General features: G+C 40.0%; 1 protein-coding gene and 1 long non-coding RNA gene across 3 annotated transcripts in view; one reads left to right on the plus strand and one right to left on the minus strand.

The window, feature by feature from the left end:
- Window positions 1–15,609, plus strand: part of LOC111259324 (uncharacterized) — a gene marked incomplete in the record, with an annotated part of 51,769 nt that extends 36,160 nt beyond the window's left edge. Inside the window, 13 exon segments of the mRNA XM_022831267.2 lie at window positions 924–1,082; window positions 2,390–2,448; window positions 2,903–3,034; window positions 3,148–3,247; window positions 5,479–5,597; window positions 6,874–7,063; window positions 7,289–7,399; window positions 9,160–9,208; window positions 11,034–11,228; window positions 11,464–11,576; window positions 11,822–12,033; window positions 13,510–13,629; window positions 13,865–15,609. Coding sequence (XP_022687002.2) covers window positions 924–1,082; window positions 2,390–2,448; window positions 2,903–3,034; window positions 3,148–3,247; window positions 5,479–5,597; window positions 6,874–7,063; window positions 7,289–7,399; window positions 9,160–9,208; window positions 11,034–11,228; window positions 11,464–11,576; window positions 11,822–12,033; window positions 13,510–13,629; window positions 13,865–14,038 — 1,733 coding nt within the window.
- The window catches only part of LOC111259327 (uncharacterized), a 65,396-nt gene that overhangs the window by 4,547 nt on the left and 44,837 nt on the right, over window positions 1–16,012 (minus strand). For both annotated transcript variants that reach the window (XR_015310546.1, XR_002679580.2), the window contains exons 2-3: window positions 3,873–3,930; window positions 1,879–2,265 (exon numbers count right to left, since the gene is read on the minus strand). This is a non-coding gene — a long non-coding RNA (uncharacterized LOC111259327). The remainder of the gene's footprint in view (window positions 1–1,878; window positions 2,266–3,872; window positions 3,931–16,012) is intronic.

Below are 16,012 nucleotides of genomic sequence, written 5' to 3' on the forward strand. Positions count from 1 at the left end.
GATAGATAGATAGATAGATCTGATAGATAGATAGATCTGATAGATAGATAGATAGATAGATAGATAGATAGATAGATAGATAGATAGATCCTGATAGATAGATAGATCCTGATAGATAGATAGATAGATAGATAGTTTGAGGATATCATGAATAAATATAAGTTATTAGAAACAATTTTTAGTTGATCCGTGCATCATGTCAGATGAGATGATCACTGATCCTACCGCTGGATGGAGTTTGTGTAAAGGACGTATATAGTCTTGGCCTAAATAGCTCTCGTCTATTTCCGCCAGCGTATTTACCTTAGTTATATATTTTGTGAATACTCTAGAATCTAAATCTAGAAATCCAAAAAAGAAGAGAAACATCTGAGCGTATAATATTTCGCGTTCTCAACAGACTTCAATATGCAAGTTGTCCTTTCATACCCATCACACAAATTCTTGCTATATATACAATGCTTGAAGACAAATGAAGTCAATAACGGCCGGCAAGGCTGGCGATTGAATTGATTTACATAAATAGTACATACGACTTTATGTGAGTATCACTGCTGTTTGCGATAATTCAGTGTTCGTGTATGAAGTTCATGACGTGACACTAGACATTAAGGAGCTGTGATCATCAGGCCTAAACGGCGTTCCGTGTAAATGATTTTTTGTCCTTATGAGAAGTATGCGCACATATTAACATGTTACTGTCTGTTATTACGAAGTGAAGTACTTAAGCAAACCCTACACGAGCTTACGCTACTGTGATCATTCGCCATTTTCGACGCGTACATGCAATAACAAAAAACTTACCTCTGCTGACGCTTTGCCGTTAGCTCCATTGTAGTAACTTTGGCCTTGGCGAAGGAAAAATAAAGCGCCTAGTTCTAAATATTAACAGACGTCTATTTCGTAATATTTTTTTTAAACAGGTGATCGTCTCCGTACGGACCTTTTACCGCGTGTAATTCAAAGCTCAACGGGTATTCTTATCCGTCGGATTCAACGAGTGCATCGCGGCCGATACATGTGCCAGGCCGAAAATTCACAGGGAAGAGGCACCAGTAATGAGATCTACCTTAAGCTCAAATGTAACTCGTAGATGAACTCTTTAGGTTTTTTTACACATTTAGTTATCTTATCGCTTTGGATGGTTCTAAACGAAACAAATCCTCGTAAATCTGCCATTCGTTCGCTTCGACTGCACGGGTCAAAATATTAGCATAATATCTGATAACGGTTTAAACAATTTTCATCATTGTACACATGTCAAAATGCAGGAATCACCTAAGACATAACGCCGCAGAGTTGCTCTTCGCTAGAGAATTAGTTTAAGCTAACTTCTGTTGTCAGAGGTTCCATTGCTTTTCATCAGTAGTATGAGAGTCCGCAAAAAGATCGCCAAGCAAATACGTATCTTCCAGCGGGCTTTTTGCATCCTGCATCAGTCCGTACCTGATCAATTCACTCTAACGCTGTAGAACGTTTGATTTGCGTGAGAACTTTTCACCAGCCAGAAGGAGCTAACGGGCACTGTCAGAAAATCGCTAGTGAAAAGGCGCAGAGCTTTTTATATATGTCAATGCGGCTTGCCTGTTTCTTTCGACCGAAAATAGATGCACATTGGACACCCGCTTAAAAGCTTATGTTGCAATAAGACTGGCTGAATTATCTTAATTAGTAAAACAATTTGCCTCACTGTGACAAGGGTAATTTCTTACAAAGCTGTTGTATTTGATGAATAAGAAGATTGAATCATTATATAAGAAAAAATACGGGCTACCGATCAACACTGCGTCTAGATATGTGAGTTGGAAGTATACCTACTGAACGTATAAGTAAATACATGATCGTGTTCATTCTTAAAGAAAAAGTACACAAACTTACGCGCGTAAGAAGGTGGTTACCGGGCACGGCATGCGTCACCTTTGTCTCTTCCTTCTTTTTCTCAAATGATTGGTTTCTATGTCCAGCGTGAATTGTAAGCATTACTAGAAAAGCAAGATTAATTTGACCTAATCTGTATATGTCGTCATCGTAAGGAGGAAGCCGAGGATCATTAGAGGTCAAAAACAGCAGAGGCTTGTTGCTAGGACACTCCATATTATTGCTACTAGTCTTTGTAGAGAAGATGCATTGAGGGAGTAGAGGGGTTACGCGCAACTTCGACCCGTCACTGAACAGAGACGTCCTTCTCATTAGGAACTAGGCTTAGACACTGCACAAGCATAACGTCCGTTCTTTCTGATAGTCCGTTCCGTTCAGGACAAATTCCTGAAATGTGAAAATAATACAGCTTTATCATGCCGGAGCAATTATTGATTATTCTAGGCTCCGAATTAGAAATAATGACTAACGCTGTTCAGTTCACACTATTTATCCTTATACCGATCATCAGTTTCACCCCTGTGCAAGTCCAAGCAACGAGTTGCGTACGGGGTTCCATCCGAGGGCGAGGTAAGTTTATTCCTTATTTCAATTTTAAATATAAATGAATAATGTGTTTTTTTTTCTAATTCGCTATCGTTACGCAGTATGTAGAAAGCTTGCAATACTTGGCACACTTCGAACGTATCAAGTCGTATTATATAACATACTGTTTTGCAAAGCTCAGGCTAGAACGTTTTCATTAACTATGGTAAATCCAATGGACCTATATATACTATCTTGTCGGATCCAGTAATCTCTGATTATGGGAGGACGTAGGTCTGCTAAGATTGTATTCACTACATATCATGGTGATAACCGAGTTGTCTACTTGAAACTTCACAGCTTAGAGTACCAAAAACTGCACAGGAAATCAGATTTATAAAATGCGTACGTAATACGTTCGGCCACGATATGTTCATATCTCTACGTTTGTAATATAAACTATTACATAAGGCCCTATATCAATTAATTTGACCTTTAGGTAAGCGTTCTTTGCGACGTTGAGGCAGACCCCGATGACGTCGTCTTCCAGTGGGCTTTTAATTCGTCCCTCACCGGAAGAGTACATAATCTCTCCGTAACAGACAACACGAAGAATGTCTACAATTATAAGGTACGATTCACTAGAACGACAATCAGACCTTTTCGGCGGTACCCTTTGCAAAAACTGGCCAACGATGTTTATATGAAACAAATTGGTATTTTATAAAGAGGGCTAATTTTCAGGTATCAAACCTCCAAGTGAGCTACGGGATTCTCCTTTGCTGGGCGAAAAATTCCATCGGAATTCAGAAGGAGCCTTGTCGATATCGAATTGTGCCAGCTGGTTAGTATGCTCGGATAAAGTTCATGACTGTCGCTTACAATATCTCTTCTGTCTGTACTAAGCGGACCAGATAACGTGTCAAGAAAACTCATCGCATCAAAAACTAGTAAGGTCCATAGTTGAGAAAGGAACGGTGCTTTTCATTAATTTTTGTCCTGATCCCGTGTGACGACACGGATTAAGGCTTATGTCAATAAGGGGAAGGCCGTCCCAGTTTCTTCGTGCTGGTCACCTTTAGTTCGCCAGCGAAAAATAATTCTCTCGTTCATTATGAGTGTGTTATTGTGGGCAGATTCGCGGTCTTGATAAATTTGAACTACACGACCTTTCGTACCTGAATTTCATCGGAATAATTTCAAACGTATCCTGGTACGTCTACTTCCACTACGGTTTTTTTTTAGCGAGCTACTCGACATGTTTATTAGTTAACCTCTAGTTGTGTGCAGCGCTAAATAAACCGCTACGAGAGACCAAACGCTTAGCCCGATGCAATGAGCAGATTTGTTTTGTTCGATAGTCCTCGTATACTTATTAACTACGGTTATATAACTAATGTCGTACTAAGTCATTGTCCTTATAGCAGCAGGAACAGCAGGAATTAGTCCTATTAGGCGTACGCTCCAACCTTTTCTTTGTAGTTGCACCCTCTGGCGCTTTTCCCATTGTAGGCACGACCACTTATGCTGCAAGAGACACAAATAGACACGCGCGCACACACGATAATATTAGTTATCGTAATATGTCAAGATAGTGTTATTAATGCGAACCGACCGGTCGATATAGACCTCGCGTCCATTGTGCGCCCCCTTCTATTAACAAAGACGATAATAAAGCAGAAGCCAAACGAAAGTCTACTATCGGATATATGGGCCGTATTGGCATTGACATGATTGCAGACGTCGTATACGGAAACTAGGGAAAAACAGACATACGTGTTCGATGATTCTGTACATAGTACACGTATTCTCTTGTATGGTTATAGCATCTTCATATGTGAGTGCAGCTTTGCTGTTGTCAGTCACCGAATTTTTAACGAAACTGCCTTTTTTAATTGCTCAGATATAGTTGCTATATAGCAGATGAATATTGTGTGAGAAAGGCGTTACGTGCGGAGCTTTCAACCTGTCGCCCGAAAAGAAAATTTTACGTGAACCGTCAGCTAGGGTGAAGGGACCTAATCAAGTGACGTCCTACTCTAGTGCGTCACCGGCCTGATATATTTGGCTGAGATGATTGGATATATTTACATTTTTAGCGTACCTTCAATCGGGCTGTGAAACGCTACAGGCGTTATAGTTCATTAAAAAAGAGAAACTGCTGCTGGAAGGTTGCCGCCATAAAAAAGAAATAACAGAACCTTTACTAATTTATCTATATACACAGATATAGAAGGACGTATGTACGTGATCCGAGATAATTGTAAACGCATAAGTAAAGCTATATTATTTTTATATGAACTATAATACGAGTGCGTATGAGTAACGTGGGGGTCACACGGAACGTGCGAATATGTACGCTCGCATAGCGAAAAGAGAAAATCGGAATTGGTTGAACTTTGGTGCTTCATTTCATTCCATTAGACGATTGAAAATGCAGCAGTTTCTCTTCTGACCTGATCCATTAATTAATACGATCGCCAGCATCTGTCCTTCCAAGTATAGTTAATAGATTCTACAGCCAGAGCTTCTCAGGAATGTTCACTAGGACAAATGCTAATCGAAAGGACCCTAATATTAATATATAGTAGCATACATGACTTAATCAATAAAAGTAGATGGTGTTCTAAAAAAAAAAAAGCAAAACATGCTTAGAACTGAGAACCCTTAGTTCGAATTCTGTAATCGAGCATGTCCCTTTGAACGACTCATAACTTAATAAAATGTTTAATAAGGCTAAAGAAAAGAAAAGAACGACAGCTTTTGCTAATACCCGTTTCTTTTCTCTCTCGGCTTTACTTAACATGACTACGTTTTGTATGGCACGTACATGCACTATAATCGTGTATAGAAACGGAAAGCAAGAAATATATTCGCAGTAGTTATTTTTATCGTACCCTTTCCGCGATTAAGAAGCCACTGTACCATCTTTGCCAAGCCTTTAGGTCATGAACTCCGTGTCAAAAAAGAAACAGTAATTAGAAATGTACCGCACTGTATTCGTATATATGGCTGTTAATTGAGCTTTAAATGCTAGCTGGTAATTACTCTGTACCTTATTCACAATCCTTCTAGGGCCCCCTGACCCTTTGGTAAACTGCACCCAGATCAACGCGACATCGGCTTCGATAGCTCTGAAATGCTTTGAAGGATCGTGGGATGGCGGACTCAGACCGCTAAACTTTTTTGCTCAGGTAAATTATCAGTGGTCAGCAAATCGGCCCTTGCCTACTGCCTACCTGCATATTTTATTAAAATTCGGTTAAATACGATGAACACCTGTTCACGTCCATTAGACGGACTAAGTCAAATCACTTTTAACAGTATTTTTTCTCTCTAAAGATTGATTTTAAATAAATGCAAATGGTTATTGATTACGCGCGTATGTCCCATCGATTCTAGGTACCCAGCACATTTAGAAGTGGAAGCAAACTACAACAATGGGGTTTTGGGCATAAAGTTTTTGTTGACGCTTGCTAAGTTCAATTATTCTATCTTATGCAGCGACGTTCCATGAAACACTGCATCGTCGATTGATTGCTGAAGCAGTTTTAAACATAGTGGAATATACGTATTCGATTGAGTGTAACCTCGTTTGTATTGATATTACCGACCTCTGGATTCAGATTAAGACATTTAGTGAAGTAGCTATTCTGGCATGAAATTATCTAGAATATCTAATTATATTGGGTCATTTCATTAGCCCTTTCTTTCAGAGTGTCGTGAATAAATACAGACGTAGATAAGATAACACAGAAATGGGCCTTTAGAACAAAGCTGATATTGTGATCGTAAATATACCCGTGTAAATTACAAGAAAAAAGAAAATAGCACGGATAACGAAGGATGATTTGCAATTGAACCTAGCCATTATAATAGATTATTATAGTAGAATAATAATAATATAGGTACAATGGAACGTCTCACGCGTTCCGTAACGTAACTAAGCTTCATCCATGCCAATATTATATCGGTCGAAAGAAACTAAAATAAGCTCACTGCTTCCGTAATCTACTTTAATGAAATCCAGCAAATCTTAAGGCTTTGTTTTCAAAACTAATCTCACATCAGATGACTCTTGCCTTATAAAATCTTCCTTTATATATACAGCCGGAATCTTGAAGCTCTCCCCTTACGTCCGGTTCTTTTTTATATCCAGTTCTGGTCCTCTGACGGTCGAGCTATATTCAGTTCAGCGCTGTATTTAGCAGCTCGGAAGGTAGCGGTACGACCCTCAATCGAGATTTGATCAGAATCAAATAAAGCAAAAACAATGAATTCCTGGCTTTTGTTGTTCTTGATTCGTATTCATTCCAGAGTTACAAGTACCACGCGCCACATATAACTAAAATGACCGCTATATATCCCCTTAAATGAGCATAAATGAGCCGTAACAAATTTCGAACCGATATATGCAGGCCAACAGTAGGTTTTAAACAAAATGTTTTTTGTATGGCGCCAACTTTAAAGGTGTATGACGTGGAGACGGGCGCCCTCGTCGCAAATACCTCTCACCATTCGTCGCCGTCAAATATCACAATTGGCCATCTGTCGTCGGGAGCATCTTTCAGAGTTGCGGTGTTCGCTGTTAATGTCAAAGGGGTCAGCGCCCCACACGTCATCATGGCGCAAACGATGCGGCAAGCTCTAAAATACACCGGTCAGTCAATAAATCTGTCAGTGAAAACAAGTTTAGAAGTGAGAAAATATAACTTATGGAGCATCCTTCATACCCCAAGCTTCTCTGTTGATATAATTTATTATAGAGACAGTTATTTCTGATTTATGTTCTTTTGCGAGGCAGAAGCCGATTAATCTGTGCCGAAGAGTTACAGAGTTATATTTTTACTTATTATTTTGCTTTCTATATTTTATTCAATTTCAGAACATGAAGTAATCGTCGACCTAAATCCGATATTGATCTTTGTCGCTCTTGCGGTTCCACTTACATCCGTCATTTTTTTTTTCATTCTTCGATTTAACTGCACAGCAAAACGTAAGTAGTATATTTGAAGTTGCTCTGATTCGATATAGATCGATGCTTACGAGCATAGAACTTTGAACGACGATGAAAAGTACAATACAGAAGAATGGATCTAGTAGCTAACTTAAGAGTTTCACCCTCTATTTTCTTGTCCCCTTAAGCGTTTGCAAGTAGCAATCGTAAATAGTCATCAATATCCATCGAGAATTGACTTTCGGGGTTTGTCTCAAGACTGTTTTTGGCTGGTAATTATCGCCAGCGTACAAATAATACCAACGATAAAAACGCATTGAGGCACGTGCTAACATCAGAAATGGGCCGACAATTGAACGCAGACTAATCAGTCCTCAATGAGCTTTTGTTATGGTAGTTCTACGTTCCTGTGTGTAGATACGCATATTCTGCTCCGTTGGTGGCATCTTCAACGGCCTCGCGACGGGAACTCGTTGGAATAACAGAGGCGAACACTGAAACAATACGGACCTTTGCTGAACAATAACTTGACTTCAACAGGAATAAGCAACAAACGGCTCAGAAATGATTTTCATACAGACACCATTGCCATCGATGTCCGCATTTCGTACTACGACCACAACTTTCAGCGTTGCACCACCACTGTCACCAGCGTCATGCTGTTCTCAGTATCAATGGCAAGAGAAAGAAGTTCTAGTAGCAAGAGCTGCGAAATCGTTTGAAGCGGCGTCTTTTCCGGAATGCGCTTGCTGCCGTTGCCCTAACTCGACACCATTGCGCCCAGTGCCTTTCATTTTCTACTGCTCGTAATGTTCTTAACGAGCTTGTTGCCCTCGGCTGATTTGATGAAGCCTACTTGAGTCAGCAGTCAGCAAGGCATTTTTCTTTCTTGCCCTAACTAAGTGGAGCTTGTTTGCTATAGGTGCACTAGCGGCAGTAACAATAGCAACAGCAGACGCGTACGGCGTTAGCTTTTCCAGGGTACGGAACGGTTCCTCATCTGTGTTCGTGTAGCTAGCTTTCGTTAAGGTGCACTCATTACCAACTGGCTGTTGAAAAATGGCGACGTCCTCATTTTGAATGAAGTGAAAATTGAAGACTGTGTCAATATGATGACGCGCAGCTTCACTGTTGAACTTGTGCTTGTCGTAGACATCGTATAGTAATACAGTCACATATATATATGTATATATATATATATATATATACATAAACTTATTCATGAATAAGTTTTTACAAGTCTTATTGGCTAAGAAGATTACTAACTGTGCGGAAATATGAAATATCGAAGGTGCTGGATCATGGGAAATTGAATTGCTATGGTTTTTATAGACGAATCTGAGTTAATCATTTAACTCTGTACGGAAATCTCTCAGGCTAGCGTTCAATAGGCTTGCGTTGTGTTTATACTTAGATAGGCCCAATTTTCATCTAGATAGGCTTGGAGTGGTTGAATTGATTCAGATCATCTGCAGTGACCAACGGCGACCTATGGCGAGGCCCTCGTTCCTATTGATTACTTAATCCACATGAAACATATATGCAACGGAGCGTATGATCATGATGAGATAAGTCACACGAATCCTAAAAATGCATGATTTCTAACCTCTAAGCCTGTTTGTCCTGGTCCGTCAGGAGAAACTGCTGAGAAAAAATATTAAGCGCTGTTTCGCTCTTGTGACACGATACTCATTATTGCTTATAAATTCTTCTATGTCTAGAACGTTTTGAATGTCAAGGAAGACGGACAAGCTTAAAAACTCAATGTTTCACAATAGCGTATGTGATTTCCCTTTCAGTGCTTCAAGCGTGGACTGCCGAGAATAAAGTGATCGTTCCCGATCGAGGGTAAGTCATGGGTTCTCGCTTTAGCAGTCGCTCGGCTATCTATTTCGCATATTTTGAATATCAATAACAGTATTATCGGTATGTTTTGTTGAACGGTATATGCAATGTTGTAATACGCATAACAGGTCACCACTATTATAATGTGTCCTGAAAATAGCATCTGATCACATCGAAAAAGTCCTATCTGGTACCTAAGCACGACCAGCCATGCACAGGTGCAGGTCAAGTATGTGTCTATATTGTTAGCGGTATCCCGCCACCGTCGGAAAAACGTTTACTCGGGTGATCTCCCTGGTTGAACACTAAAAGGCTTATGTAATATCGTACAACAACATTTACTGTTTGTAAATAGGACGGTGTTTTCAGCCACGTAGGGAATTAGCACAAGGCTCCTCGATGTTTGTCCTATGTTGATATGCAAAAAACCTTGAATGATTTAGTTAGAGGTAATTCTGGGATTAGCGAGTGAACTATAGCCAGGTATGTATACTCACGTTTCAATAGGCATATATGTATGTCATGGAGAAAACATTAATTCATATGTCTGCGATAACCGTGTGAATAGTAGAGAATCATCGAACAGCGATGAAGGATAGGGTTTAGCCCGGTAGTCGAATCGAGTAGAAACCCCAGGCTGGTTGAAGCGGAACCTAAGTGCGCCCTCGTAAACTTTTTCTACAACGCTTCATACTTGCATACGGCAGTCCTTAATCCTGCTGATACGGTAGGGTCACTGCAAGTTGTCGACAACTTGAAGCAATCAAAATTACGACGCAATGAAGACAAATCTTAATTGTCTATGGGAAGATGGATAACTAAATCTAGCTACTAGTGGAGCTTACGATCCCTAATAGCAATATTTCGATGTAACACGACTACGTCACAGATCAGTGCTCATATAGATTAAGGATTTGATAGTTACTCAGGATGCTTGAGCAGCAAGATATACATCATATATTATATCACATAATCCGTTTTTAATAACACGTTTCTTTCATAACTTCAATTTGTCACTTGTATCTGACCAGACGCTGAGAGTAAGCTTTCTGTTCATGCAGTGATCTTGTTCAATAGAAAAAGATCCAATAGGCTGTTCTCTGCAACATCCGCCCATTGCTTGCACTTTTAATCCGTTGGAGAAGCTCGCTATGGTCACTCGCTTTGTTCACCGTTGCTAAGCCGTGGAACTCCTGTAGCTGTCTCCTAGAACTGCCCATTTTTAACACTATGTAATTTCTAAACGTATCGAATTCAACGTGCCCTTCACACTTGCCACAGGCTGCAGTAGATCTTCCTCAGAGGCGCACATCGTTTCAACTCACCTCAATTCCCTCTAAAACATACTGAAATAGGTTGTTCGAAACATCATGTTTACATGCAGTTGTTCTAACCTAACCTGTGTGGGAATACCTCGTTTTTGACTCAAGCTGTTATGTGTTCCTACTTCAGCACCGTTTAGCGTAACTATATGCCGAGAAGTTCATGACTTAGTTGATTGATTTGTAGCATGATTTCAATAGATTTCATTGACATACACGCGATGCCTTTACTCTTATTTGTCCGCACCCCGACGAGAGCTACATGACTGAATGGCCATCTAAGAAAACACATACCTAGTCATATATTATAAATATAGAATAAGAATCCTTGATTTAGTTTAGCAAACAATCTTTTGGCTTCACGTTAAAACAAGTGTAGTATGAGACAAGGCGTTTATGTTTGTTTGGGCAAACGGTATCCTGCTGCTCTCCTATGTGTAGATGCTTATATTAGAGAGGAACAACATTTTAATTAACATGATATATTCTGATTTTTCGAACGACAGCGACGGCGACACTTCTAATGACGATGACGTTAAAAAATTGCATCATAATGGAGAAGATTTTCGATGCTATTCATTGAAGCGAGATAGCCAACAATTGCAGCAACACATAGGACCATCACGATCATTAAGTTCCTATCAACAAAGAAACTCTATTTGTACAGAAACCCCGTTACACCTTGGGCTGCTTACTCATAGGTAAAAATTGCACAAATCAACAGACGAAAAATTATTATTATTATTTTTTTTTTTTTTTTACTAGCAATTGTGAATCAATTGATTACACCTGCTATCTGTCTTCGTTTGTTAAGTGTGATGCTTATGGTTGGCCTCAAACGGGCGCACCTTGTAGTTATAATACATATACGTGCGTAGTGAATATATGTGCTCACCTATTTTATGCTGTGGTCGTATAATTATGGTTGCGACGTAGGGATCCAGACATTATTCCACGGGAAAATGGGGGCGAGAGTACCCCGCCGCCACGGGGATTGACTGTCGGCCATCAGTCTCAACGATGCCATACGCTCAGCAGCTCCAAATATCGTAGGTTTAGAATCTTGTTGTCACTATGATTCATCGCTTTTAATCATTGAATGGCAAAAATCGACTTGTCACCAAACGTTTATGTAGGTTTTAGCTCTTACGAACACTTTTAACGTACGTTGATTTGAAAAAATTGACATATTTGCCGCATGACCAAGTTTCGGTAACGATATGCAAAGCAGAATTGTCTTTATTATTATAAATATGTATGTTTTTAATGTTATTTCTCATTTCGACGTCTCCAGGTAAACCTTGCGGCGGCGGCGGCGGCGGCCGTCGTAATGATGTTCCTCATTCACCATCGAGCTCCATTCAGTTCTATTATAGCAATCTTCAGCAGCGGCCTGTGCCAGCTGTATCCGACCGCCTCACTGTTATCGAAACAGCAAACATGGATGGCACTAATTTAACCCCCATGCACCACCTTGGCCAGCATTGCAACAGTGCAACCTCTCAGGTTATTTGTGAATAAGTGAATTTCTTCTAATAGATATTTTATTTGAAAATCTATTTGTCTCAGCCGAAGCGTTCTAAGTTATATGCGATACTGTTGCATCTCTGTATGGCCGTGGCTAGAAGGCCAATTGCTCGTATAACACATTGCCCTTTATAGCGAAGGGCTGAGTATGACGTTGAAGGCTATGGCTTGATACTGAGCCCAAGACGTACGCATATGCAAAATTCGTACAGTCATTTAAAAGGACGAAGTGGTTGCCTCTGGCTTAGGACTTGCGGACTAATTAAACGAGTTCTCCGGATTCGGCGGCCTGGTGGTGCCGTTTCCACAAATCAGAAGGGCACATTGAAACGAAAAACCTTGCCAATGGTACACTATCCACGCCTTATCATAGTTTCGAATTTGTTTCGTCCAATCGAGCCCACTGACTAATAAATGCGACGAGATTTGCCTAGCGTCGGTTTTTTAACGTCTTCAATGAGCATTAGAAAGAATTTTCATTCCATTTGGGAATACGTCACTCGGCAACGGCCTCAGCTGCAGCTTCATCCTTCACGTCAAACTGTTCACCGGACTTCCTTGTCGACTGTGTTCCTGTACGTTCGAATACTGGCCATTTCATCTGCTACTTATCAGATATGATTAGCTTGAACTGAACAATTTTGGATCGAGATTTCATTCAACGTAATATAGTTAAACTTTTTAACGGACGTTAAGAATCATGGCGTCACTTGATGGTCCGCAGTAAAACAAATTGCTCCTATTGAAATAACGAACGCATGGAGTACTGGCACCTTGAAACTAATATAAACCAACGAACATATAACCTATCATGAATATTCGAGCCTGAACGAGTCCCTCATTGCATTTGATTGTAGATACTGCTAATAACAAGCGGCCTATGTGATTCTGCGAACATGTATAGCTCAGAACATAATATATCAGTATTTCATTTAAAATATACGTCGTAGTGAAAGTAAGGGCAAGTTATATAGGAGATACGCTAGCACCATATATATATATATATATATATATATATATATATATAGAGAGAGAGAGAGAGAGAGAGAGAGAGAGAGAGAGGAGAGAGCGGGGGGGGAGAGCTATATTAGATCGTAGTGCATGAGGATTTTTTCAAAAAATATGGCAAACATAATACAAATACCAGCGTCACATGCTATATTCTTAGTATCATCATAAAAACGTGGTACAGAAAAGCCCTGAACATGTTTAAATCTATGATCGGGTTCGGTAAAAGAAGACTTTGTGCTTCGAACGGTTTCGCGAAACGTAGGTAGAAAGGAAGCCGCAGTATGGGCCAAATTTCCTGCAGGCAATGAACCTTTTCATTTAAGGTCTAAACGTAGACAATCAGGTCTTCAGACATTCATTTCAGTACGTTGACGCCATTTGCATGAAGTCTGGCAATATAAACGCAATGTTTGAGAAAATTTCCTCTTTGCAATGGTCCAACAGGACTCGGCACATCCATCGGTAAACGCGTACGGTTCTCCAATTTACCAAAGGCCACTTTCAGCCTCGCTACAAAGGCGACAGTCGTTGTACTACCAGAAATCGATGATCAATATACACAATGTAAGTGGCACCCTCAACTACAAACCTGCTTTAATTTAAGGCATACTTAGACATGGACGACGCATATTGCATTTTGGACCTTCGCGATATAATTTTCCACAAATAAAATAAATAAATTCTCTATGTAAAACTTCGAGTAGACGGTGGAAGAAGTTCGAATAACTTTTTCAGAAACTTAGCCTGCCTGCTATAGCTACTGTTTACTGTTTTTGAATTTTTCCATACTTTTCCGCAGGCATACCTTTACGATAGTCCAGTTAATTCGCGAAAATATTTAGAACGAAGTAGCAACCTTAATGGAGGAGGGTCAAGTGGAATCGGCTACAATACACTGCCGCTTCGACGGGAGCTTCTTAAGTCTGAATACTATCTCGAACTGACCGACGATAACGTGGAAAGTTCAGTATAGTGGCAACCTGCAAAATGATACTCAACTATCTAAAGTAAACAGGCCCTTCGAATAATAAGCTTGTCGCTAAATGAGGCGGTTCTTGCACTAAAACAAAAACAAGAGCACAACGACGGCGGCCGTAGCCATTAACTGGAACCTTCCTCCCTATGAACGTATCAAGTAGTCAAAATACTACGCCATCAGTGATAGCCAAGAACAAGCCATCAGCCGACGGGACAGCACTGGAAATCTCTTACGTATGGGGACTCTTTCAACGAAGTCCATGAGTGTGAGGTCGCTTCTACAAGTACGAACGGAGACGGCGTCTTCGGAACGGAGGGGCCACATTGTTACGCAAATACTTATGTAGATACAGGTGATTTTGGTATCGGCAGACGATCGAAGATTGATGGAAACTGAGTTAATGGACGTGGCATCGCCATTCGAGGCGGCGGGCTCATGTCATTTAAAGGGAAATAGAGCTGTACATAGCAGCGGAAAACGTAAAAAAAAACAGTAGAGGAAAGAACGTGTTGCAGGTAAATTTTTCTCAGTTCCCGTTGTTTATTCTTTAGAAAATAACCCCCACGACGGAGATGGCGATAGCCGATGTCCGGTTTTGGTAAACAAGAAGAACAAGAAGGCAATCTGCGAACGAGGAACACTATTATCGCAAACATATTGCTTACGTAGATGTCAGCTCCAATAACGTCGACTAACAAAGTTGATCCTCTTAATTTTGCATTCAGATTAGACAAATCGATGAGTCGTATGCACACAACATTTGCTTGGTGGTTATATTCTATTCAAGCGTGTCAGAATGATGTTTGCGGCAAGAGCTGACACACGTATTTACTAAAACCCAATGGGTCTATCTAGGGAAACAGCAGAGTTGCGAGTGCAGAAAGCAGCATATTCATATATATATATATGACAAATTAAATGTCACTATAAACTGCGAGCTTTGTAAATAATCTCTCCGTTTTGTTGCCTCCGTATCATCTAATAATGAATTTGTTAAAAAGAAAAAAAAAAAACAAATATGGCGAACATTAAAAAAACATGAATCGCCAAGTGTTACGATCTGACGGTGTAATAACAAATGAGAAAAAAAGTGATACCGTTGAGCAATTGCGCTAGTTCTTATAAACATTACATAAAACTCATACTTACGTAGTTGTCTAGCCAAAATGCCGGCTACACTTAGAGATTTGTAAATAGCCTACCACTGTAATACAATTATTATTAATGTGGAAACTGACGTATCTTTGTTGATACTGCAATTGGCGTACAGGTAAACAAAGAATGCTACCGTAGTAACTTGGTATGATGTCACCGTTCGATGCCGCTAATCATGCGAATCTAGACGAAAAAAATGATGACTATTTCGCAATGGAAAATGCTGAGATTATGAGAATTCTACGAATCTAATGAGCGTGTGTGTCCGTTTGTGTCAAATAACGGGGGTCAGGGGAACGGGGAATAACCCGGTGACGATTATCTACTCGTTCCCCCGGCTGCTCAGTCGTTTTGCCAAAAAAGAAAACCAGATAAAAATCAATAAAGAAACCTCAATTTTTAACATTTTACATACGGTGTCATTAATTGATTGGATCATTGTTTTTGGAATCTGAATTTTCTTAGCATTGATACTCGAAAACCCCTGAAAGAGTGTACTTTTAGTGAAAAACTGAATTATACTAGAGCTGGATAGAAGAACGCTTACGGTCAGCCCACATTTATGACCTAATAGGTAACTAGATAATCACTGAACCTCAGCGGAGGAATGAATATAAGACCTCGCCATAACTGCGGCCTTGTAATTTCGACCGTTTCGTTAATTCGCTACTGCTGAAATTAAATATTAAGATATGGATACAAAATACACGATAGATCTATTCGTATACACGTGCGCACGATAGGAAAGCGTTACAAGCACGTAAGTCATAGGGACCTCTAGGACATTGGACATAACCCTTTGAAGCTGCCTGA

Source organism: Varroa jacobsoni, unplaced genomic scaffold, assembly GCF_002532875.2.
Source record: "Varroa jacobsoni isolate VJ856 unplaced genomic scaffold, vjacob_1.0 scaffold_321, whole genome shotgun sequence".
Lineage (NCBI taxonomy): Eukaryota > Metazoa > Arthropoda > Arachnida > Mesostigmata > Varroidae > Varroa > Varroa jacobsoni.